Raw genomic sequence first — 27,104 nt, 5'->3', positions numbered from 1 at the left:
CTCATTTGTGGCAGCATTCTTTGGAATTGTTGCTCATTTGACTTAGAAATTTACTCTTTAGTATCTGCTTAGAGGAAATGGATATAAAACCTTGTACTTAGAAACCTAGTTCAGGTTTTGACTTTTAAAATTTTATGGCAAAATTTGGCAAAGTTTTGTTTCCAGTTTTTGACTTAGAATTTGCTCTTAATCTGCATCAAATTGGTTGGGGCATCCATTTAAAATGGACATGGATAATATGGACAGCCATGTTATATGGACATCCATGTAATATGGACACATTTCTAATCTGTCTCATAATTCATCATCACATAGATTTTTATTGTGCCAGTGGCAGTGTAATATTTATTGCAGAGAGAACTTTGTTGAAATTGCTGAACAGTGGTATGAAAGTATACGGCAAGTTAAATTTGTTTTACTTAAAATTAGGCATGCTTAAATTTTTTAACACTCTGAAAGGCACACATGTCACAGTTAATAGTTTGTAAGCCCGCAAGAAAGTGAAAACATTATTTTTGACATGAACTAAAACTTTTATAAAGCGAAAAAAATTACATATTTTTCTTCATTATTGCTTTTACATTGTTTGGAAAGGAACATGAAACTCTTTGTAATAAAAGAGAACCCTCTCAAGACCAAAGACTTAATTTGAGCATCTTCCCTTTTAAACAGTTTAAGGGTGTGCTGAGGACAGTAAAATACAGAAACTACTATAGATGCAATCAGATCATAATTATCCAAGATAATTAAAAAATTTAAATTATAAAAATTGACTAGATGTTTATATTTAGATATTTATGTGTACTTGTCTGGTAGAGATGAAAAAAGAAAATCTTAGAAACCCCCAAAATTTAAATTCATTCCAAGGATCTTCCAGACATCAGGTTTTACTTTAGTATCGTAATTTTGTATGTTTTTATTGGCTGCTGGACAGCGGCATTTTATTTTGGTTGTTTATCATATGAAGAAATTGGAAACCAGGTTCTTCCACCAGAATTTTACTCAGTATTTCAAGTAATAAATGTTAATAGAAAATTTTACTCAGCTGTACAAATGCAGTCTTTTGATTTGTCATAATTATATTTGAGTGAAAATTTGAGGTAAAAAAGTTTTATGACTGAGGAGCCTGAGAAAGATCACTTGGTACGGTTAGGCACTCAATCACCATGGAAAGTGCCTTTTATAGCTAGTCACTTCAATGAAAGTGCCATTTATAGCGAGTCACTGCAATGAAAGTGCCATTTATAGCCAATCATTGCAATGAAAGTGCCATTTTTAGCCAGTCACTGCAATAAAGTGCTATTTATAGCTAGTCACTGCAATGAAAGTGCTATTTATAGCTAGTCACTTCAATGAAAGTGCCATTTATAGCTAGTCACTGCAATGAAAGTGCCATTTATAGCTAGTCACTGCAATGAAAGTGCCATTTATAGCCAGTCACTGCAATGAAAGTGCCATTTATAGCCAGTCACTGCAATGAAAGTGCCATTTATATCCAGTCACTGGAATGAAAGTGCCATTTATAGCCAATCACTGCAATGAAAGTGCCATTTATAGCTAGTCACTGGAATGAAAGTGTCATTTATAGCCAGTCACTGCAATAAAAGTGCCATTTATAGCCAGTCACTGCAATGAAAGTGCCATTTATAGCCAGTCACTGCAATGAAAGTGTCATTTATAGCTAGTCACTGCAATGAGAGTGCTATTTATAGCTAGTCACTGCAATGAAAGTGACATTTACAGCCAGTCACTGCAATAAAAGTGCCATTTATAGCTAATCACTGCAATAAAAGTGCCATTTACAGCCAGTCACTGCAATAAAAGTGCCATTTATAGCCAGTCACTGCAATGAAAGTGCCATTTATAGCCAGTCACTGCAATGAAAGTGTCATTTATAGCTAGTCACTGCAGTGAAAGTGCCATTTATATCCAGTCACTGGAATGAAAGTGCCATTTATAGCCAGTCACTGCAATGAAAGTGCCATTTATAGCTAGTCACTGGAATGAAAGTGTCATTTATAGCCAGTCACTGCAATTAAAGTGCCATTTATAGCCAGTCACTGCAATGAAAGTGTCATTCATAGCTAGTCACTCCAGTGAAAGTGTCATTCATAGCTAGTCACTGCAGTGAAAGTGCCATTTATATCCAGTCACTGCAATGAAAGTGCCATTTATAGCTAGTCACTGCAATGAAAGTGCCATTTATAGCTAGTCACTGGAATGAAAGTGCCATTTATAGCCAGTCACTGCAATGAAAGTGCCATTTATAGCCAGTCACTGCAATGAAAGTGTCATTTATAGCTAGTCACTGCAGTGAAAGTGCCATTTATATCCAGTCACTGCAATGAAAGTGCCATTTATAGCCAGTCGCTGCAATGAAAGTGCCATTTATAGCTAGTCACTGGAATGAAAGTGTCATTTATAGCCAGTCACTGCAATTAAAGTGCCATTTATAGCCAGTCACTGCAATGAAAGTGTCATTCATAGCTAGTCACTGCAATGAAAGTGCCATTTATATCCAGTCACTGCAATGAAAGTGCCATTTATAGCTAGTCACTGCAATGAAAGTGCCATTTATAGCTAGTCACTGGAATGAAAGTGCCATTTATAGCCAGTCACTGCAATGAAAGTGCTATTTATAGTTAATCACTGCAATGAAAGTGCCATTTTTTGCCAGTCACTGCAATGAAAATGCTGTTTATAGCCAGTCACTTCAAAGGAAGTGCTAATTATAGCTAGGGATGCAATGAAAGTGCCATTTATAGCCAGTCACTGCAATTAAAGCTATTTATAGTTAGTCACTGCAGTGAAAGTGCTATTTATAGCTGGAGATGCAATAAAAGTGCTGTATATAGCCAGCAATGAAATGATAGTGCTGTTTATTGCCAATAATGCTATGAAAGTGCTGTTTATAGCCAGTAATGCTATGAATGTGCCATATATAGCCAGTAATACTATGAAAGTTCCGTATATAGCCAGTAATACTATGAAAGTTTCGTATATAGCCAGTAATGCTATGAATGTGAAATATATAGCCATTAATGCTATGAAAGTTCTGTATATAGCCAGTAATGCAATGAATGTGCCATATATAGCCATTAATGCTATGAATGTGCTGTATATAGCCATTAATGTTATGAATGTGCCGTATATAGCCAGTAATGCTATGAATGTGCCATATATAGCCATTAATGCTATGAAAGTTCCGTATATAGCCAGTAATGCAAGGAATGTGCCATATATAGCCAGTAATGCTATGAAAGTTCGGTATAAAACCAGTTATGCTATGAAAGTGCTGTTTATAACCAGAAATGAAAGAGCTGTTTGAAATCAAGCAAGCAAGCATGGAAATGTAAACTTTATGTCTTTTTTGTTCATTTCACAGATGATAGGAGTGATCCTGGGTCTGATATATCTGAGATTGGATGTAGATCAGAAAGGCGTACAGAACATAAATGGTGTGCTCTTCCTGCTTATCACCAACCTAACCTTCACTAATGTGTTTGCTGTTGTGAATGTAAGATTTAATTATTATTTAGTAATAATTGATTAGTTGATTTGCAATTATTACAAATATAAGAAAATACTTTTGATCCAGAAAGTGAAAATCAAGTCCGAGCTAGCTGAATTTTGTCACTTTATAGAGACACTTTTGCTTTGTTTAGGACTTTGTGTTTTATTAATTACATGGTGTGTCAGTGACTCAATACAGAAGCTTACCTTGCAAGACTCTTTTGCTTGCAATACGAAAGTAGGTTTTCCATTGACTCAGATATTTCATTCTGCATTGGGTTGCTAACAAACCATGCAACTAATTTAGCCCACTGTTGACTGTAACTACTGTGAATTCACAATTTTTGTCAACCCTGCTTTGGCAGAAGGTTGACAGCAGTCACTTTGACATCTGAATGTGTGTCCTTATTTCTGTGCTTCTGTCAATCGTTATCATAGATTAAGATGGATGTTCAAGCATTTTTAGAGTCCGTTGTTCATTTGTGGATTTTGTCATCATAAATAGGATTCATCTCTGGAAACAGTAGGACTCCTTCCTCAATGCATGAATTTAAGTATTGATAATAACATCATTTTTCACAAAACCACAAAAATTGATACCTACAAAAAATTAGTGAATTTGCATTATCTCTTTCCATATTAGTACCTTCATATTTTCCTGTGGAAGTATGGCTGAGGACCATTGTGGACCATCTGAACAAAATGTCATACCTGCTATCACGTCACAGTGACTTACTATTTCTGAGATGTGGTAGGATTTCAATCCCATTTTGCCCATGGCATAATGTTCATTCGTATTTACCAAAATGTAGCTTGTTTTACTAATAAAAGTAACAAACTTCATAGTCTTACTGAAATCAGTAGCAAAGTATAGATCTAATGGTCTTGCCTGTTCACTGTGTATGTCAAGTGAAACAACTCATATTTAGGTAAATGCCTGTACAGAATTTCTCAGGGATTCCGTATGGAATACTTCAGGAATCCATATGGAAGATATATGGACTGAAAAAATTATGAAATCAGACAATTTATTCCATATCAGTTCCATAAGTACTTCAGAGCAAGTGAAAATTCCATATGGAATAAAGTTGCAACTTTGATCCATAAACACTTTTTCCCATCTTGAAAGCAGGCTCATGTGTTAACGCATCATGGAAAATGAATAACCTAGACTATCTGATTCAAATAGAAATATTGGTGGGAGTTAGAGTACATGTAGATGTCAGTGTAACTGATGTGGAAGGATGAATATATACTCATAATCAAAATCACAGTAAACATTTTTTGACATTCACTCAAATGTCCTTGTTTTCACTAAAGCTATGGTATATTAGATTTTACCAAAATTTCTAAAAATATCAGTGAAATTTTGTGATTGAAATTTCACTGACTCTGCCAACATTTCTGAAAATGTCAGTGGGAATTTGTGATTGCAATTTCATTGAGAGTTTGTCAAAAATTCAGAAAATATAGTGATATTTTGTGATTGTAATATCACTAACATTTCAATAAAAAAATATCAGTAAGATATAATAAAAATTGTTTTTTGTTTTTTGTACAATTTGAATGATTTTCAGCAGCATTTATACTTCCTGTTTCTGATAGCTGTAATTTTATTGTTTATTTTGGGCACAATAACTTCTTTCTACATCTTTCCTTGTTATATTTTTCTTTCAAATTTTTTGTTGTTGTTGCTGTATTTTTGTTTAACTTCAGATGCATTTAACTGCCCTCAAACAAGTTTTCTTCTTGTTTTCCATTTTAAAACAGAATTTTGCTTTTCTCCTGACCTGAATCTTGATTGACCTCAATGTGGACTCTTTTTTTTAATATAGTCTCTGAAACTTTTTTAAAATAATATCACTCTATCTGGTCCCATTCCACATCGAGCTTTCTAATAAGTATTTGTTCCGTTTATTATTTAACAGATGATTGCTGTAACGAGCTTTCTGATTGGTCAAAATTTTGTACTTGCCCAATGAATCATTGCATAACTTAAATTGACGGGAATGAATATGCTTGCTAAACATGGTGATTCAAATTTCGAGCGGGATACGAGATTGAATAACTATTTAAAAAATTTGTGGCAATGAGAATAGCTTGAATGCAAAGTCGATGGGAACGTAATTGGTCAATCTGTATGAAAACTGAATGCCATGACTAGCATTTTGCTTTTTGTGCCATAAAGAGCTTTACAGTAGCGGCTAAAATGCTAAATAGGAAAAGGAATTGAACCAGATGATTTTGAAGTTATATATAACTCCAGACTGATTAACTTCCAGAATTTAAGGAGGGACAGTGTATAGGTCACTTGTGGGAATTGTTGCCAGATACCCATGTCTATCAAAGATAGTCATATCTTTGTGAAAAAATTTCATGGCCCACAAGTAGAATCATCTTTCAATATCGTGAGGCATTATTGTGTATATTGTCAAAATATTCTAGGTGTGTTAGAATTCGGTGTTAAAAAAAAGAGTAATTATATCATGATAAACATTTGTCATGGCTGCTTATGGAACAAGGACTAATTCAAGAGACCACAACAGCATCATAGTTTGTACATTAATCAAAAATCAAGTCTGCAGTACATGTGACATAAGACAGGCTTCTCGCATTTCTTCTTTTCATAATCAATGTCTTATATGGATGCTTTTCTGTAATTTTGCAGTATTTTCACATTTGAATTTTTCACTGCAGATTAATATTTTATATTTTATATATGTGTATGTGTTTACAGATGCCTGTGCATATGTTCCAGGCTTGAGACTTTGATTTTTAAAATCACTTAATTATTTAGTGTCAAGCCAGATTCTTCACATCATGTTGTATATAATGTATATACTGTACATAACAGATAGTCAGCCTCTAGTTAGATTAGTTCTGTAACTAATTGACTTACCATCTCTGAATAAAGTCTTTATTATTATTATTATTATTATTATTATTATTATTAACTTTTGCCTTGGATGTCATATAATTACAACATCTGTATGGTTTTTTTTTCATGCACACTTAAATATCACCTTGGTTAATAAAGTTCTGTTTAATTCATATCCATTATTTATTTGAAACCTTCTGAAATGCCTGAAAAACTACTGAAACTTCAGTGAAGTACTATATAATGATCAGAATTATAGTGAAATCTCGCAAAAGTTTTAGTTAAATTGAAACCTCAAAAATATTTCAGTGAAATTTTAGCGAGATCTCACCACAGTTGCAATGAAAGTTTTGGTTGAAATATTTGTGCAATCTCACCAGACTTTTCATTGAAATGAAAAAGACTTAAGTGATGCCATCATGGATTAGGTTTTGAATGCAAGAAAGAAAATGAGGACAAGAAACACCTAAATCTTATTTGTTAATGTCTGTCAAAATACAATTTATGATCCATTTTGAAAATTATTGTGAATATTTATCATTGATTTCCAAAAATGTCTGAGAATCATTAGGCAGTTTAATAGAAATCTGAAGCAGATTTTTTATTGTTTAGGCAGAAAGCACTTTAAAAATCTGTCTGAAATCTGCCTTAAGTAGGCCTGGAAAATTTTGTACGGGATGGACTATTACCAAATTCCATATGAACTATTTACAAATTTCATATGGACCATTTACAAATTCCATATGGTATATTTCCCAATTCAGTGTGGACTATTCACAAATTCCATATGGACTAATGCCAAATTCCACATAGATTATTGCCAAATTCCATATGGATTATTGCCAAATTCCATATCGAATTTTAATTTTATTCCATATGGACAACCTACAGATATGGACTAATTTGCATATTCTATGGGATTTTCCATAAGGAATCCATAATATTTCCACACTGATACACAGAAATCCATAAGATTGGTTCAGCTATAGAATAAAAATGTCCATATGGATATTCCTGTCAAAGTCTGTATGGATTCCATATCCAGTCCATATGGAAAATTTTGAATGGGTGGTTCAATCCAATGGATGATATATCCCCAGGTAATACTTGAAACAATTGTAGGAAATGGTTTTAAAAAAAAATCACAATCTTTTCTTAAATCTTTTGTGACATAGAAAGAAAATAAAATATAGAAAAATATTATATAAGATTATTTTGTAGCTATGTTGGCAGTAGTAATATGGGTCATGAACAGCAAATCTCTGGAGTCAAATTATTCCAATTAATCTTTTGTAAATAAGCATAATTTTGACTCTCCAAGCCATTAGTGTTTTCAGTACTTTGATTCCTACTGACAGGGTCTTCATTTGCTTGGGCTGATTTTTTTTAAGCACAGCAACACAAGTAGGTTAATTGACAGAGTATGGTCATGTGACTCATTTTGACCAGTGATGAAAAGACAAGTTAGGGGTGGAAGAACATCAGCCATGTGGTGTAAATAAACTTAAAGTTATGGAATAACTTTATCATTATATTAGGTGCTTTTTGGATAAGAATTCAGTCTCAGTTAAACTGATACAGTCTCATTTTGCAATATTCTTAAGTTGTTATTGTGTATGTATAAATTATTCACAATTATTAAGTAATTCAAGAGATTAAGCTATCATGGAGGTTCTGTATATTTAAGATTCTGCAAAAGATACCAGTGGTTCCTTAAGAATGGGATTAATGAAAATCATGTGTTTTTGGCAAATGTGTACAAATATTTTATCTAAACTTTGCAGGCTTTTCCCATAGAGTTGCCCATCTTTCTCAGAGAGTATGGCATTGGACTCTATCGAGTGGATAGTTATTTTCTATCAAAAATGCTGGCAGAGGTAAGCATCCATTTCAAATAATGTATTATAAATCTGACCAGAATCGTAGGAGATTCTACCTTTGTATACCATACAGCTTAAGGATAAATAATTCCTGAAGGTTAATGACAATGAAATACAATGCATTCAAATTGCATGTAAATTTTCTGCAAAATTCTCTTCTTAGGAACACTTTTTTTTGATAACTGTCTCTGCTCCTGAAAAGTTATCTCCCTTTGCATGGCTGTTGAGTGTTGCATGTGTGTGAAAGGACCATGACTGAATGTCTCTTTTCACACCTGCTGGTATTAATGGTTTGTCTCAGTGGTATACTTTTTAATGAACATATTGTAAACTGGAGATATATGACATGAAATTTCTGACTTTTAGTTTTTCTGTTTTTAATGTTTCTGAATAATTGGTGTTTATGATGCATACAGAGGTATGCATTTTAGTTAGAGTCTGTTAGATTTATGAATGGTTACTCTAAAGGCCTTGCATAGAAAAGAAATTTCTGCTAATTTGATTGCACTGAAACAAGAATGGTACTCGTCCTTTTTGGTGATGATTGTTGTTTTGTGGCTAGTTTTTTGTTTAATTATAACAGGTCATTGAAAGTTCTACCTTCCATTACCTAAGGCACCTCCAGACTTTTTGGAGAATAGATATCATGAAAGAAGCCATTTTAGTCAAATTGAAATTGAATGCCCTAAACACATTATATTTGAAGTTTGTTTTCCAGATTGATGCTGAAAATGGTATTGAAATGTGTTTTCTAATTAGATTTATTTCTCATTTTTCTTTTTAGCTACCAACATTCATCATAATTCCTTTCATTCTTGTTTGTATTGACTACTGGATGGTTGGTAAGTGCATTGTCCTGTTACTTGTTCAAAAAAATAAAATGGGTTGTATTTCTATCATTATGATTATCAAATATTTGTCAAGCCTTAGTTTGGATGGAAAATTTTGTGGGACTTATCCGCAGATATTCCCAGTAGCTCGTATCTCCAAAACTATGTTGTTTTCTACCTTACAGTGTTCAAAATTGAATGGATGGTGATATAGTACTACCCATTTATGCCCTCATGTCCCATACTGCAAATTTAATTTCTGCTCAGTAACTTCTGAATGATGGCAGGGAATGAAAACAAATTTGGCATGAAGTTTTAAACATTAGGAAGTACTACATGTAGTATAAATTTGATTTTCATTATTATTTGGCACATTTGATAGACTTAACACCACTCAATGATCTGGGCAGTTAGAGCATCTGCCTCGGATGCTGGAGGTCATGGGTTTGAACCCAGGCTGAATCATATCAAAGACTTTTAAAAATGGCACTAGCAGCTGCCTCATTTGGCATCCAGCATTAAGAGGTTACTGTTAGGACTCAGGTCAGCCTGGTGTCAGGATAATGTGACTAGGTGGGACATCATGCTACATGTCTGCGGCATGATGTCCCAGTGCTAGACATCACTATATACTGCCACACTGCAGACATTAAAGTGATATCACTCAAATTGTTATGGTTACTTTAAAACTAAAAATCACACACACTGATAGAATAATGGCCACTGAACCTTCCCCTTCATTTTCTCTCAATAACGTTTGGTATAAAGCATTACATTCAAGAAATGTTAGATTAATTTTTATTCTGAGCCAAATTTTAAGGAATTATGGCCTATGTTTTACTTAGAACTTGGACCTTCAATTTTCAAGATGCTTTACATTAGAAATACTTAAGGTCCATTTCAGCATTTGTTCAGGTTTAGTTTGGCTTTTTCACAGCCAATAGCTTTGGAGTTATGACCCTTTATTAAGTTAAAATTTTGCTCTTTAATTTCAGCTCAGTAATGTTTGAAAGACTTGATGAATTCAAACCTAATTTGGTATAAAGCTTTATATAAAGAAGATCTAGATCAGGTTTCATTTTAAATATTTTCTGGGAAAATCTAATGATGCTACTGTCCTTACTGGACTCTCAGAACTTTTCTCTTTAGTTGCATTGTATTGGGAGGGTATCTTTGTCAGAATGGACACATTTCTTGTTATGATGGTTAATTTCTCTGCCTTAGAAAATTCGATAATTTACTGTTTATATAATGAAAAAATGTTCTGAAATTAAATTCTCTGAATTTATTTGTATAAGTATAATTTTTTTTGTTTATTAGAAAATGATATTATTTGTATTTAAATGTTCAGTGAAGGAAATGGGTCTTATTGTCTTGCTAGATGGATAATTGTTCATTAGGTCTCTCTAACTTATTAATGAAGAAAAGGGGTCTTGTGTTGAAACAGGGATAATTGTTCATTTAATTTTAAATTATGAATGAAGAAAACGGGTGCTGTTGTCTTAATAGAAGAATGTTTGTTTATTAAGTATTTAAATTACTAAAGAAGAAAAGGGACCCTTGTCATGGTAAAGGGATAATTGTTTATTTAATTTTTAAATTACTAAAGAAGAAAAGGACCTTTGTCATGTTAGAGGGATAATTGTTTATTGAGTTTATAAATTACTAAAGAAAAAAAGGGCCCCTGTCATGATGGATAATTGTTTATTGACCTTTTAAATTACTAAAGAAGAAAAGGACCTTTGTCATGATAGAGGGAAAATTGTTTATTGAGTTTTTAAATTACTAAAGTAAAGGAGCATTTGTTATGATAGAGGGATACTTGTTTATTGAGTTTTTAAATTACTAAAGTAAAGGGGCTTTTGTCATGATAGAGGGATAATTGTTTATTGAATTTTTAAATTACTAAAGTAAAGGGGCTTTTGTCATGATAGAGGGATAATTGTTTATTGAATTTTTAAATTACTAAAGAAGAAAAAGTCCCCTATCATGCTAGAGGGATAATTGTTTTTTTATAAAGTTTTTAAATTACTAAAGTAAAGAGGCCTTTGTCATGGTAGAGGGATAAATGTTTATTGAGCTTTTAAATTATTAAAGTAAAGGGCTTTTGTCATGACAGAAGGATAATTGTTTATTGAGTTTTTAAATTACTAAAGTAAAGGGGCTTTTGTCATGATAGAGGGATAATTGTTTATTGAGTTTTTAAATTACTAAAGTAAAGGGGCTTTTGTCATGATAGAGGGATAATTGTTTATTGAGTTTTTAAATTACTAAAGAAGAAAAAGTCCCCTATCATGGTAGAGGGATAATTGTTTATTGAGTTTTTAAATTACCAAAGAAGAAAAAGGACCTTTGCTATGTTAGAGTGATAATTACTCATGGGTTGAAGTATACATGAAATCTATCCCAAACATTTACTCTCTGAAATGAAAGGAATATCCAATACATGTCAATACTTTCAAAATTTTAAATGTACTGTTCTCTTTAATGTTACATTTCTCTATTTTCTGATCTGCAATGTATTTATAGGTCTCTACGACTCGGCTGAAGCATTTTTGATTTGTGCAGGGATACTGTTATTGGTGGCCAATATTTGTGTTTCTTTTGGTAAGTTTATACTACTGTATATTAAGCTCATGTTGTCTAACATTGCCAGACATTGAGTGGATTCATAGAACATGGCATTTTCCAGGTAGTACTTTTTGTCCCTTGCCATAGAAAAGATTGGTTTTCATCCATCAGTCAAAGCTCTCGCATACATTTTTCATTTTATTTCAATATGCTGTTAAATTTCATCTAAACAATATTTCAGAAGAATTCTGTGAAAGCTGATTTGGCTATCATAAAGAGTTATTACCCTTGTTTGACTTGTACAGTAATTGGATGCCAAGTTATTTGTGAACACTCTCGTATCCACATTTTCATTTGATTTGCTATCAGTTCTAATCTCTACAAGTGCTTGGATGTGTTCAATGCTGATTATATTTAACTTGTATCTTTAGCTGTACTTGGAGCTCTAGGAATCCAGGTGGCTGAGTGGTCTAAGGCACTTGCCTTTACTGATCAGTCACATCTCACCTTTGTCCACATTGGTTTGAGTCTTAACTCGTCCTTTATGGGTATGTGAGAAAGCTTGTTTTCATTTTATTGCTGCCACTGCATCAGTAATACTAGATATAATGAGAGGGATTTAATGAGACCAGATTTATGTTGTGGCACCTGCAGGGGAATTTTGCTAAAAGATGAGCAGTGCCTTATATAATTTTTATCATTTAAAAGTTTGTTTTAGGTTAGACTATTTCTAGCATGAGTTGTGTGTCTAACCATAAAGTATAGTAAATAGACTAAATATTAATGTTGCAGTCAGTGGGAATTGAAGTATAGCTGCTTGTGTCCTATATTAATAGATGCACTCAGTGGAAAAGAACCCATATAAAAAAAAGTCCAAGCCCTATTCCATCATTTTATCAGCCAGTTTGGCTGAATTTGTTTGTAATTTAAAGAAAAAAGAAATTTATTCAACAACGATTAATATTAAAATAATAATAAAGACCTTGTTTGCAACTTTAGCCTTATACAAAAACCTCTGATGCAATAAGATGACCAGCTATAAATAAGGATGAGGGTCATTTTTTTTTACTTCTAGAAGCTTCCATGGTCAAAAGACCATGTAAGTAAGCATATTTACAAATATTATTTTAAAGAACAACTCACAATCATGAACAAAAGTTAGCAATTTAATATGTTCTTAATAAATTACCCTTACAATCTGCAATATATGACAAAAGTTAAACACCCACATTATAGATATACATAAAAAAAAGATTATAAGAGGGGTCAGAGATCTTCAACCATTGTAAATTTTAGTGAATTTTTATATTCATTCAGATACATTTTAATGGACAGTTAGTAACAGGGCATTTGTTTCTTATAGTTTTCTTACTTGATGATAGATATTCAGCTTAGAGAATTGCAAGAAGATCACACCATCCCATATGAAGTGAGTTTGGATTGCATGGATGCTGAGCTAAAAACAAAACCGTATTTTTTTCAAAAAGTCACATACTCCAGCATTGCACAAGATCCTTACATGTTGTTCACATTTCACTGTAATAATAATCATGATATTATGTTTTTATTTTCATGCCTGTTTTTCAGGGTACCTTATATCTACAATAGCAAACTCTGTTAATATGGCCCTAGCTATTGGCCCTCCACTGATGGTGCCCCTTCTTATGTTTGGAGGATTCTTTCTGAATGCAGGGTATGTAGTGTATATTTTATTTCAATAAAATGTTTTATTTTCTTGCTTAACAAGGTGAATATATAGAATATGGCTCAAGTTCAAGTATCACAGGATAAGAATCCTTTTGTTCCTTAATTCTTTGCAGATCCGCTATCCATTTTCCAACTAGAACTGAAAGATAGAGTTATACCAGAGGGGGGGGGGAGGATATCACAGTCAAGCACCACCTCACAACACCTTGCGTGTTGTACTGGTTCATAAAGATAATACAAAAAAAAGCATACAAATAATTTTCATCTTTTATTTTTTTTGTATAAAATAATTTCAATTTTTACCATGGTACAAATTATGAACATGAACTTGGCCACATTTTGTGTATGTATACTTTGGTGTATTATAAGTAGCAATGGAAAGTGCCATTCTTGACCTTCATGTTATGTTGAGCAATGGTAAATAACAAAAACTATAGATAACATCTTAATTAGCTAGTAAGAATGATCAAATTTCTGATCTTGGTATGTGATTGTTTTTCTTTAATATTAAGTATTTATAAAACTTGAAATCATACTATGGAGAATTCTGGATTTAACTTTCTTAAACATTAATGTCAGTATACAATTTTGGCATATGGCTTAACTATACAACATTGGCATACAGCTTAACTATACATTGGCATACAGCTTAACTATACAACATTGGTATACAGATTCATTATATATCTTCAGCATACAACATCTACAACATCTTTATACAACATCTCTCTCTCTCTCTCTCTCTCTCTCTCTCTCTCTATATATATATATATATATATATATATATATATATATATATATATATATCAGTATATAGCTTTGGTAAACAACTTTGGTGTACAACTTTGGCATACAACATTGGTAATATACAACTTCAGTGTACAACTTTGGCTTACAACATAAGTATACAACTTCAGTGCTTCAGTGTACAACTTTGGCTTACAACATAAGTATACAACTTCAGTGTACAACTTTGGCTTACAACATAAGTATACACCTTCATTGTACAACATTGGTATACAACATAAGTATACACCTTCATTGTAAACTTTGGTATACAACTTCAGTATACAACTTTTGCATGCAACCTCAGTATACAACTCTAGTATACAACATCAGTATACAACTTTGGCATGCAACTTTAACATACACCAAAATTAAATAATGGATTTGTTTATTATTTGAAACATTTTGTCACCATAACATGCATTCCTAAAAAAAGTACTCACTTTTACTGATTTCATGATTTCATGAACCTCCTTTTCTGGCTAGTAAGTTCTTAAATATTTCATCTGTGGGCATGTTATTGGAATCGGCATGTACTCCCTCCAGTGGTAAAAATGGTAAGCGAAAAAGACATCTAAATGCATTTCTTATTGACTATATTTTACCAATGAGCACTTTGAAAGGGAACGGTACTATACCGTATTAAATATAGCTAGTGGGAACACTGACTATTAAAACGTAGTGAACCAGTCCCAAATGATCAGTAAGAATGGTTATCAAATTTAAGTGGAAAAAGCATAAACTGTTAAGTGAATCAGTCATAGAGATAATGACTACTCTATGCTATTTAACCCTTTACTTCATGCAAGCACCTTTGGACGCCTCTACTCCATTCACATGGAAGCAGCTTTTGACACCTGCTGTAAACATCTTCCATTTTTAGCAGGTTTTCTTAGTGCCACCTTTGGGGAAAATCCCATATTAGATACCTCATTCATTACCGTGAATGACCATTACATCAGATCACAGTCACTGTTTATGCTCCGATCAAAATCTGCTATTTAAAGTAACTGGGACGTATTCTCCAATCTCCATAATGGAGGTTACAGATTTCGTTCAGTACTTTTCATACTTAGAATCACAACTATGAAGGGGGCCCTGAGTGACTGAGTGGTCTAATGCGCTCACCGTTACGGATCATTGTCATCTCACCTCTGTCTTCGTGGGTTCAAGTCTCGGGCTCAGCCAATGTAGGTATGTGAGATAACTTGCCAGTAGCTTCTCGTGGGTCGGTGATTCTTCCTGGGGTTTTCCCTGGTTCTTCCTCCACCATTTATTTTGGCCTCCATGTATAGCCTATCTTGTACTGAAAATGGCTTTAAACTCTACAACAACAGTAACAACTATGAAAGCTTCAATAACTTAGGTAAAGGCTCTGATATTGATGTAGGTTGCAGTTTTTATAAATTATCAAATTCAGATGACTTTGTGATGTAGACGCAAAGAACTTGTAAATTTCAAGTATGAGAAATGGCAGATACGGTTGGTCATGCGGCTTCACTGACTAGACGGTGAATGAGTTCTCTCTAGATTTTAAAGCACATACAAATTCTTCTGTGAAAAATATTACACAGCTACAATGATTGGTCTTTACTCTTAAACATACACTCCACTACTTAACAATTAACAGGCAGGCCTGTGTATGGAGTCAAATAGGTAACAGTTGTTCTATTTATAGTTAACTTTGCTACATGTGTATTGAAGGGCTCAAAAGCCATACACTCTGAGGTAAAGGGTTAAGTTTTGAGGAGGACTTGTATATGAATTTATATATTTTATTTGAAGATATGTACTGTTAGTCACTAACAGATGGCAAGTGAAAGGTCAAGTAGTAAAATCTACTTACTAGATTCATTAAGATGTACAGTCATTTAATTCATTTTTTGTGTGAAGGTAAACTGATTAAATACAACACTGCTTGATTTTAATCACTTGTTATTTCCATGCATTAACAATGGATACTGTGATATCTTGTATAAGTCAGTCTGTTCATGTGTCTGATTGACCAGATTCTAACTGCCTGAAAGAGGGCTGTCAAACATCCCTGTGGTCACTGAGAGGGGGTCAGAGGTCAGCTCTGCAAAAATCTCAAATGCAATTAGAATTTTAAAAAATTCTGACCAAATTGCACTTTAAATATTCAGTCATAACATGATGGCACATGCATTTGTGTGTGTGTGTATATATATATATATATATATATATATATAGTCATTGTAGTTCTAGTTTCTCTTGTGATTGCTTTCAAAGCAGTGAATATAAGCTGAATAAGAAACAATGGTAGAATGCACTTTAAACATATAGTTTTCTTTTTATATATGACATAGCCAATTGAATTTTAGTGAAAATTTTTTTTTTACAAATGATTTTGATAAAATGTCTTTATCATCTCTGATGTATTTCATTTGGTTTCTTGTAGCTCTGTTCCAAAATACTTCATTTGGCTGGAGTACTTGTCATGGTTTAAGTATTCAAATGAGTTACTGGCCATCAACCAATGGAAACATATTGATCATATAGGTGAGATACTCATGCCAATTTTAATATTACTACTGCTAATCTTTTTTAGCACTACTGGTCATAGACCAGATGAACCTATGGGATGATTTTCTTTCTTTCTGTCATCTGTCTATCCATGAGCACATGTGTGTTATCACTATTTCTCTTAAATATCATGGAGGATTGCCATACAACTACACACACACACACACACACACACACACACACACACACACACATTAATTTTTGGTGTAGTTTGGTCTAAAGGAAAATGGTGCTACTCTGACATCACACTATGGCCACTACAGCAGCCATCTTGAAAATATTGTAATCACTGCTTTGCCAGATTGGATGGTCATATGACAAATGATGTTTTTACTTAAAGACTTCTTTTAAAGTCTAGTTGTACCAAAATGAAAATGGTGCTGATCTGATGTACAATATGGCTACCAGGACCGCCATCTGTAAAATCTTATTTTTCCTTCTCTAGACAGTTTTGATCAGAAGACTTTTTATGGCATCTAGTTGGTCCTAAATGCAAATGATGCCACTTTAATTACATCCAATAAGACCAACACTCTGGTCATGTTAAAAATGAACTCCTTCTGAATGGATGGGCATATTGACATGGGGTTTGTACTAAAATACTTGTTTTGATTTCTAGTTGGTGCTAAATGAAAATAGTGCTGATATTATTCCTATATTACCAAGATGTCATCAATCTTAAAAATCATGTTATTGCTAATTTTGAACTGAAAGTCATATTGACATAGGGTTTTCATGATAATGCTTCCAATGGTGTCTAGTTGCTCATGAATAAAAACGGTTCTGAAGGCATATCCAATATGACTGCCACTGCTGCCATCTTTGGACTTGTTATCGCTATTCCACCTGAATGGTTGGGTGCATTAGCATGTTTTGTTTTACTAATAGACTTCTAAAGATGTTTAGTTTGTCCTAAATAAAAATGGTACCACTCAGTCTGAGATCCAATTTGGCCACCACAGTGATTGTCTTCAAATAATGTTCTTATGCTTCACCTGAATTGTATGATCATATCAGTAAGAGGTTGTCATTGAAAGACTTCTAGTGTCTTCCATATTTTTTTATGTATATAATGTACACTGATGTATAACTTGCATTATGATTATTCGGCCCAGAATGAGGGGGAAAACTTAGTTCTACCATATAATGCGATTGAGATATAACACATTTTAAAATCTTGATAATTTTACCTCATTTTTGAAGTGTGACAACAATCAGCTATTTTAGATAGTGCTCAATAGATCATAATTTGTAACAGGACATTTGAACCAATCTCAGTAAATGAGTGCTTGGCTGTGTCTCAGGTCTCTCCTATTAGTGTGGAACTCAGTTACAACCAATATTTTTTTTACAGCTATCATAAAAGAAAGAATGAGAAAAGTGGCAATATTGAAAGTACATTTTTCAGATTTTATAGCAGGTGTTTTAAGCTTGGCCTTGATTATGTAGTTCAGTCTATAACATCAGATTCTTTAAATTCCTATTCGTCATCACTTTTGAAAAGTTGTTGCATGTCCATTTCTGTCATATTCCTAGTGCTGCTGCATAATAGCTCTCACCTTCAACCTGTCTTCACTCTTTTGGCACATGCTTGCTTACTATCATTATCCCATCCTTCAGACTTTCTTTCATTCTTCTCCACTCCCTTAACAGAAGACTTTTTCTGCATTGAACTCTCTCCCATTGGCATTGTTACCTTGTGCTAATAATGCACATGCAATAATGTTAAACTTGTCTTTTGCAAAATATGAGTTTCTTACATGGCCCATGGCATTATTTGGACAATATTTGTTCAGGTTTATGATTGAACACAAGATTAATAAATAGATTGCAAATTTACCTAACCGCTCTGGTGGCCTAGTGGTTAGAGCATCCGCCTCGGATGCGGGAGGTCGTGGGTTCGATCCCCGGCCGAGTCATACCAAAGACTTACAAAAATGGTACTAACAGCTGCTTTGCTTGGCGCTCAGCATTAAGAGGTTAGTGTTAGGACTGGTCGGCCCGGTGTCAGGATAATTTGACTGGGTGGGACATCATGCTACATGTCTGTGGCATGATGCCCCAGTGCTAGACATCACTATAAACTGTCACATTGCAGACATCATAGCGATATGACTGGAAAATTGTTAAAGCTACGTTAAAAATCAAACTCACATCACAACACAAATTTACCTGGACAAAGCATTAAATATTTTTAGCACGTGAAAGCTTTAACTGGGACTGATACCATGAAGCGTTTATCATTGTAAAATCACAAAGAAATATTGAATACGGATATTTAATATGCAAAATAAAACAAAAAAAACCCAATTTGTTTTACAAAAGAATTTGCCAAATTTCATAGATTGATTTATTATTTTGTTCATGATGTGTCATTGTTACAGTAACAGACAAACCTTATTCTCGAAATGATGTCACCTAAATGTGCCTTTGATGGGAACATTAAATATGGGTTGAATTCTAAATATTATATTTAAATTCAGCCAAGAATAAATGAAGAAAAAAAGTAATAGGTACACAGAAATTGAATATTGAATTGGCACAGTCATCTGATTACCTTGAAAGCACCACACTGAGTCAGTGAAGTATTGATTGCTGCATAATTGCAAAGAAATGCCAATTGCTGTGATTTAAGATGAGAAATAAAACTAAAAGCAAAGTTTATTTTCTAAAGGAATTTTTTTCTTCTTATTTCAAACATTATTTTGTTTTATGATAGGTGAAACAGTTACCATAACAGACAAAACCGTACTTGCAAAACAGATGCTCTTTTAATGTGCATTGGATGTGCATTAACAGTGCTTGAATTATGTTTTAAAAAATTTCATTTGTTCATAAATAAATGACAAAAATACATTGGATACACTGTTATCAAATTCTGGACATTTATGGTATAAGTACGTTAATCAATGCAGTACTTTGCACCACTTTAGAACAGCAAGTTATCAGTTGTTATGTACAGGTATTTCTGGTTGAATTCACAGAAGAAAATGCTACACAATGAAGGGAAATGAAACATATTTATTAACATATTAATTAAAGAACAGAACTATAAAGTTGGTAAGCATTATTTATTTCTTTAAAAGGCTAGTAAATGGCAAACAATATAGTTACAGTGCTGTGTGCAATGAATTCATTATTTCACAAATGATCTAGGAAAAACCTTTGTTTAGTTGTTCTATTTAAAAAAAGATACACTCCCTCCTGAAAATTAGAAAGTTAGGTTCAAAAAGTGTGTATTATCCACAGTAAAATACAGTAGATGGTCATATATGAAAATGAAGCCCATCTGATGGCCATTTGTATTGCCATTTTGCCTAAATAGTATTGTGCTTTCACCAGAAAACGTCATATGATATCCAGCTGGCTCTAAATGGAAAGAGTGTGCATCTGCATCGCTGATGACACCCAAATATACAAGTCTAGCCACGCAACTGAAGTTGATGCTACCATCCAAGGTGTAGAGAGGTGCATCTCTGATGTGAAATCATGGATGACATGGAACAAGCTGCAGATGAATGAGGCCATTCTGATCACAACACAAAGGCTTTCTCATTCACATCCTTTACCTCAAACAATAAATATCAGCAACACCAACATTAAATTCACACAATCAGTACGAAACCTAGGTGTTACTCTGAACAGTACTCTCACATTGCACCAACATGTCATGAACATATGCAAGGCTGCATATCTTGAGCTGAGACGCATCAGCTCAATTCGCAAATATCTTTCAGTTGATGCTACTAAAACACTTGTGTGTTCATTAGTACTTTCAAGACTGGACTATTGTAACTCAATTCTGTCTGGTTCATCTCAATATCTACTCCAAAAACTTCAAAAAGTTCAAAACACAGCTGCTCGGATCATACTTAGAATACCACAGTCAGAGCACACCTCCTTGCTACTCTGTACCCTACACTGGCTATCCATTCAATCCAGAATCAAACACAAAATTTGTTCTCTGTGCTACGTTTCACTGTCGGACTCTAGTCCAACATACCTATCCGATCTTACCCATGTGTACACACCAGCAAGATACTTACGCTCCTCTTCTGACAATCATATGCTCATTATTCCCACTATGAAAACAAAGTCATATGGACAGCATTCTTTTGCATACCAGGGCCCAGCAACATGGAATAAATTGCCCACAGAACTTAGACACAAAGATGCAATGATCACATTCAAGAGGGCTCTAAATCTCACTTATTTCGACTGCAAGAACAAACTTAAGGACCTAATAATGTTTCCTACCTGAAATATTCTCAGCATGTTTTTTATTTTTTAATGTTTTTCTAATTTCATGGTGTTTGTTTTTGTAATAATATTATTATATGTGTTTTTATCTTGTAGGTGTTGTCTAATGTTGTAAAGCACTTACAGCTTCTCAAGATTAGGTGATATACAAAGTAGTCATTATTATTATTATTATATCCAATAGGGACACCATGGCAGCCATCTTGTAAATCTTGGTTTTGACGCTCCTCCTAAATGGAAGGTCATATCAACATGAGGTTTTAACCAAATTACTTCTTATTATTTCTCCTTGGCAATCATACATTTGATATGACTGTCCTGAAAAGCTTGTTGATTGGGTTCTCACCAGAAGACATGGAATGATGTCTACTTGGTCCGTAATAAAAATGGTGCCAATCTGACATCCAGTATGTCTGCTGCAGCAGCTAATTTTTAAAATCTTGTTACTGATGAAGAATATCGGAAATGTTTCAACTGTAAGCTATTAAAAGAAAAAAATGTTCCAGACACTCTTTTCTCCCAGTATGCATTAGTCCCCATCAAGAGAATTTTGTTCTAAACTTTATACAAATAAATAAAAATTCAAATGGTTAGTTAAATTTTATTAGAAGTATAAATGAAATCCAGTTTATAATTTATGAGACAGGACAGTGCCATTGATAAATCTTAAATTTTAATCGTGCAGAAAATTTCCTTGTGCATTATTTCTTTATAAATATCCTTCAGCGTATGATTTAGCCAGAAATTCTGACATTCTAATGGCTCCTTTGGGACATTTGTCCTCAAAAATCAATGTGGTGTCCATGTTATTCTGAAATTTAATACTGATACATTCAAATGAAGTATAACAAGTTGTAACAAGAAAGTTTTGATAATGCATAAATAATATATCTATCAGAAAATGTGTCAGTTTTGGTTCTGGATTTGTGGCTGATTTATTATTGGAATTACCAGAATACCCTTCCATGATTAACAGGACTCCTTTGAAAATAGTTAAACATATTTTCTTTCAGAAAACTATATTATGGAATTTTACCCAATTTTATTCCATGGTATGGCTTTTTAAAATTAATTATTAATTGACAGTAACCTCATGTACTACAGCAAAAATACATAACACTGAACTAAAGGCCATTTTGGTAAGGTCAGAGGGTGAATTTGTGTTTGATAAAGTTACCAAAATTTTCACAGAGGATGTTTATAAAATAGAGTTATTGTTTCTAATTTATTAATTTGGTCCATGGATTAACATATTTTGTTGTAAAGCTAACATACCCTGTCACAGCTTGACACAGACCCCAAAGTGAGAGGGACTGATGTAATGTCTGTACTGTGTTACTGACCTTGTGTCAATCATTCAGTTATAGGGTTTTTGATGTGCTCAGGAGATTTTAAAGCTTTCTATTCAGTTTTAAGGCTTTTGATATACCCAGGAAAAAAAGCTTTCCATTTAATTATAGGGCTTTTGATACATGCAGGAGTTAAGCTTTCATACCTTTTTTGTTTATGGCTATGGAGTGTTTTGACAGTTGGAAAACATAATGATCTAGCTTGATTAGTGGGCAACACAGTTGATGATTTTCTGAATAAGGAAAAATGTAGTCACCTTTGAATTTAGCTTAATTGCCAACATCTTCATTCATCGTTTCACAAATTATGGACTTATAGAACATTGACAAATATACAAATTTGTGATCATTGCAGTCGTGTCCAGATGTTGGCTTGATCATGCTTGGTCCAGGTCTAGCTTTTCATATTATGTTCAGTGGAGTTGATCAGGGAACCAGACTACCTTAATCTACCAAAACTATTTATGCAAAAGGACTATGTGATCATTATTTCTCTTTAACATTAGCTAACATAATCTAGAAATGTCATCCAGCAAACAAAAATGCAGTGAAGGCAATGGTGACAGCATAATGAAAAGTACAACAAATAGTATAAAAGTATTAAAAATAGAATATTCAGTTACTTGAAAATCCTTGTTAAAAAAAGAGCACAAATGGTGACACTTGTGTTTGTTGCCCATTATTTCGTGTCAGTTTGTGCACTACTCATGGTATGATAGGTGACTGCCAGCACTACTTGAATTACGACAATAAAGTATAAAGATTATGTCGAGTTATGTGTAAGCATGAAGTCATTGACCTTCCATGTCATTGGAAAAACTTAACTAGAAATCAATAATGCCAAAGCATACTGCATGAATATTTTAGGTAAAAATGTTGCCTTTATCACATTAGATCACATTTCTAAATGTTTTCTGAGTAAAATAACACAATAAATGATGCTTTAATATACCTTACTTAAATTGATCTAACAAATCAAAAACTATCATCCTTCAGGTCTTTTTTAGAGTTTGCAGGGTTATGCAGATTACTCCATTCATTTCAACATTGGTTTCTATCATCTGTCATACTGAGGTATTTTTAAGGATTTCAGGATTATACAAAATACACGATGCATTTCAACATTTGTTTCTATCATCTGTCATATTGGAGGGGACTGCTGCAGTGGCCTAGTGGTTAGAGTGTCCGCCTTGGATGCAGGAGGTCATGGGTTCGATCCACGGCTGAGTCATACCAAAGACTTGCAAAAATGGTACTAACAGCTGCCTCGCTTGGTGCTCAGCATTAAGAGGGTAGTGTTAGGACTGGTTGGCCTGGTATCAGGATAATCTGACTTGGTGGAACATCATGCTACATGTCTGCGGCATGATACCCAAGTGCTATACATCACTATAAACTGCCACACTGCAGACATTGTAGCAATATGACTGATTTTTGTTTTAAAGCTACGTTAAAAATCCAAATCACATCACATATTGAGGGCCTTATAGGGTTTGCAATGTTACACATAGTACATCATTCATTTCAACATTGATTTCTATCATCTGTCATATTGAGGTCTTTATTAGGTTTGTAGGGTTATGCAGAACACACTGTTTATTTCCATAATAACGTTTACTGAAACATTAGCTTTTTTAATGTCAACTTTCATAGAAAGAAAACAATTACATCAAATTGAGCTTGAGCAAAAACACCAGCCACATGGTATCCAAGATGTTTAATTACTTTGACAGTAGCTTGGACAATGGTCAGATGATCTATCAAGATTTTTCGGACAAGAAATGAAGAAAATTGTCAAATTTGTTTTCAGCTTGTCCAGCTGACAGTAAAAATGACAGTGTTACATCAAATCCAAATAGAGCGGATGGCTGTCAATACAGGAATGGTGAACAAGTACTGAAGTATTTTAGTTTTGATGAGGTAGGTAGCTCTCTGTAGGGGTGAAATAGTATGTCTTTTCCAATGTATATCATATTATTACCTACTTAATATGATACAAACTTATGCACATATCAACTCGAAGGTAGAATTAAAGTAATGTATTTAAGTTCCTCGACTGAATGTAAGGTTATGAATAATATTTTCAAGTCAAATTATTTGTTTTAAATGTACACCTTGTTGTATGTCTGATTCATCTAGTAGTGCATTGAGAAGTACATCCTGTATAACCTAAAAATCAGCAGGAATTATAAATAATTGGATTCTTTGTGCAATTCATTTTGACATTTTTCAAACATCTGCCTTTTGTTGGCACCATACAAGCACATTGTACTGAGATGCTATAAATCAGTGCTGCAGACAAACAATTTATTCATTCCATTCTTATTTCAGGACAACTGGTACTTGGACTTTGCTCTCCTTGCAACATTGCTGGTTGCATTCCGTGTCCTGGCATTTATCATTCTGTTCATTAAGGCTCGTAGATCAACAGCCTAGAATTTGGCTTAATGCTTGAAAGAACCTTCTAAGTTGTATCACATAACTTGTATATAGTGTGTGAATAGAGCTGGCGTGAAGAAAATTAATATAGTACTCTAATTTATGTGAGGCCCTTCTCAAAAAATGAGTATCCTTCATTGGAGGCAATAACATTTTGTATCTTAAACTAAGAACATTTTATCTTCATTGTAAACATATATATTCATGTGTATATAGATGTAGCTTCTGCTAAAGAATCTATTAAATGCTTTGTTTCATATTTTTTTTTTCTTTTGTCAGACATAATTTGAAATAGAAGGTAGATTTATGGATAGAAGGGACAAGGTAGATTTGTTGATAGAAGGGGCACGTTATAAACTTTTTTGATAAAGATAAGGTGATAGCCTGCTATTATTTTAATTATCACAGACACACAAGTAGAGATGTGAGGGTTGAGGCCCTAGTTTTGACACTGGTATCACTATATAAATAATTACATCAAGAGATAGAGAGAATGCACTCTCTGGATTAATATGAAAATACATGTATAATTATTCCCACTACCCCTGTAACATTATGGTCAAGGTCCACAAAATGCCACCATGTTATATAACATATATTCCAATATTGAGATCAGTCAGATGACTGAAGAAAATATTGTATCTCTATTCTGTTGACCCTACAGGACATAGGGGTGGGTGGGGAGAACAAATCGATGGGTTTCATTGTTGCATCAACTTAAACTGATGTTCATCATTAACTACCTACAACAGTAATTACATATACATGTTTAACCATTTTTCAAAGAACTGTGCATTGGTACAACATATATACAAGATTAAGAAACTTGGCAACTGAAGTGTCTTATGGTACAAGTTTAGGCTCTAATAAACAATAAGAAAAAAAGATTGAAAACAACAAGCTTTGAAAATTTTTACAAATAATTTATTTCCCTGGAAAAACACTGTAAAAATGAAATAATAAGAACTTACGGTTTTAAGAATCAAATCCAGTAATAATCCAAGAATAATCCACGAATTAAATTTTAGAAGTCCTAGTAATGAAAAGTTCTAATGAGTTCAAGTTTGAGCCCCAATGAAAATCCCAAAATGAAAGGCGATGATGTATGCTGTAGCCTTTATTGTACAGATGTGTCTACGGTTCTTTTTAAATTCCACAGACAATAATATTTCAGTGTTTGAATTTCCAAATAAAATTTAAATAAAAGTCTTTGTCCAAGAATTATGTACGAGCACTCAAGTATTTCCAGGAAAAAGAATTAATCTTTTAAAATCCAAATAATTTGAATACAAATTATAACTCCAAACTGTCGCAACAAAATGAACATCTTTACGTCCCACTGTTTGGAAGCTAAACTGAGATCTCTCTTTTTCTAAGCATCACTACTAAAACTAACTAATGCCCAATTTCGGAAAGGCCAGAATTGCAAAATGGAGGCTGTTTACATATAAAAAATCACATAGCCCCAGTATGACCTTGATAAAAACCAATCCATTTACTCCAAGAATCAAAAAAAAAGTTGTTTACTTCCCTCACTGATTTCTAAATCAAGTTGGGAACTAGGTCAGCTTTAGATGTTTACAACTGGAGAGTCAAGGTCAAACTATTTTCTGAAAAAATATCAAGGTCCTAGTAAAGAAAACTATATTATTTTGATATGTAATGAAATTAAAAATAAAAAGATTTCAAAACTTACAAACAATTAAATTAAATCAAATATAAATTAAATCAAATGTACATAACAAGTGTAATTAGTACTGTATTTACCGCATATGTTGGGACACGATAAAATAATTTTTTTTTCCTGTCCCAGAACTTATGGTGAAACATTTTTTCACTTTGGTCATATATTCTAAGACTTAAGAAACGAAACAAATTTGTATTGCATTTGTGCTTTCCTCCCCACTGCATGTTGCAATAAAACAGATAAATAAAACACTTAATTGATAATAAAAAGAAAGAAACTAATCTTGTGTTGTTATCATTTATTCCTTTTTTCAACATCAATTCTCCTTTGTAACCACATATGCCAAGCATATAGAAGCCCTGGTGGTGAATAAACACGACTGGCAGCAAGCGGTTAACTTCTTTTTTTAACCTAACAACAGGACATCAAAGACAAAAGGTTATTTTTATTACAAAGCAAGCCGATTTCAGAAGCCGACTTTGGTTATTTTTTTTTTGTAAAAGATAACAATACAAAGGTTATTTTATTGCAAATCAAGCCAACATCGGAAGCTGACTATGGATTCTGTGAAGTGAGCTGATTTCTTTTTTTTTTTTTTGAATATACAAAGATGGCCGAGATATGGAAGTAAACTTGGGTTCATTTTCAAATGTGTTCACG

The 27,104-nt window shown here is 33.3% G+C and overlaps 1 protein-coding gene across 6 annotated transcripts in view; it reads left to right on the top strand.

Moving 5' to 3' along the window:
• Positions 1–26,725, top strand: part of LOC149776393 (protein white-like) — a 78,625-nt gene extending 51,900 nt beyond the window's left edge. For all 6 annotated transcript variants that reach the window (XM_089940756.1, XM_089940754.1, XM_089940757.1 and 3 more), the window contains 8 exons: positions 3,386–3,517; positions 8,176–8,268; positions 9,056–9,113; positions 11,631–11,708; positions 13,260–13,365; positions 16,585–16,685; positions 24,129–24,238; positions 24,650–26,725. In XM_089940756.1, the coding sequence (XP_089796882.1) occupies positions 3,386–3,517; positions 8,176–8,268; positions 9,056–9,113; positions 11,631–11,708; positions 13,260–13,365; positions 16,585–16,685; positions 24,129–24,238; positions 24,650–24,754 (783 nt within the window). In that variant the 3' untranslated portion in view covers positions 24,755–26,725. The remainder of the gene's footprint in view (positions 1–3,385; positions 3,518–8,175; positions 8,269–9,055; positions 9,114–11,630; positions 11,709–13,259; positions 13,366–16,584; positions 16,686–24,128; positions 24,239–24,649) is intronic.
• The last annotated feature ends 379 nt before the right edge of the window (positions 26,726–27,104 follow it).

Source organism: Sinohyriopsis cumingii, chromosome 18 (genome assembly GCF_028554795.1).
Source record: "Sinohyriopsis cumingii isolate HCF-2022 chromosome 18, ASM2855479v2, whole genome shotgun sequence".
Lineage (NCBI taxonomy): Eukaryota > Metazoa > Mollusca > Bivalvia > Unionida > Unionidae > Sinohyriopsis > Sinohyriopsis cumingii.
Note: the sequence above shows the minus strand (reverse complement) of the source record. Positions and strands in the feature narration are given on the sequence as shown.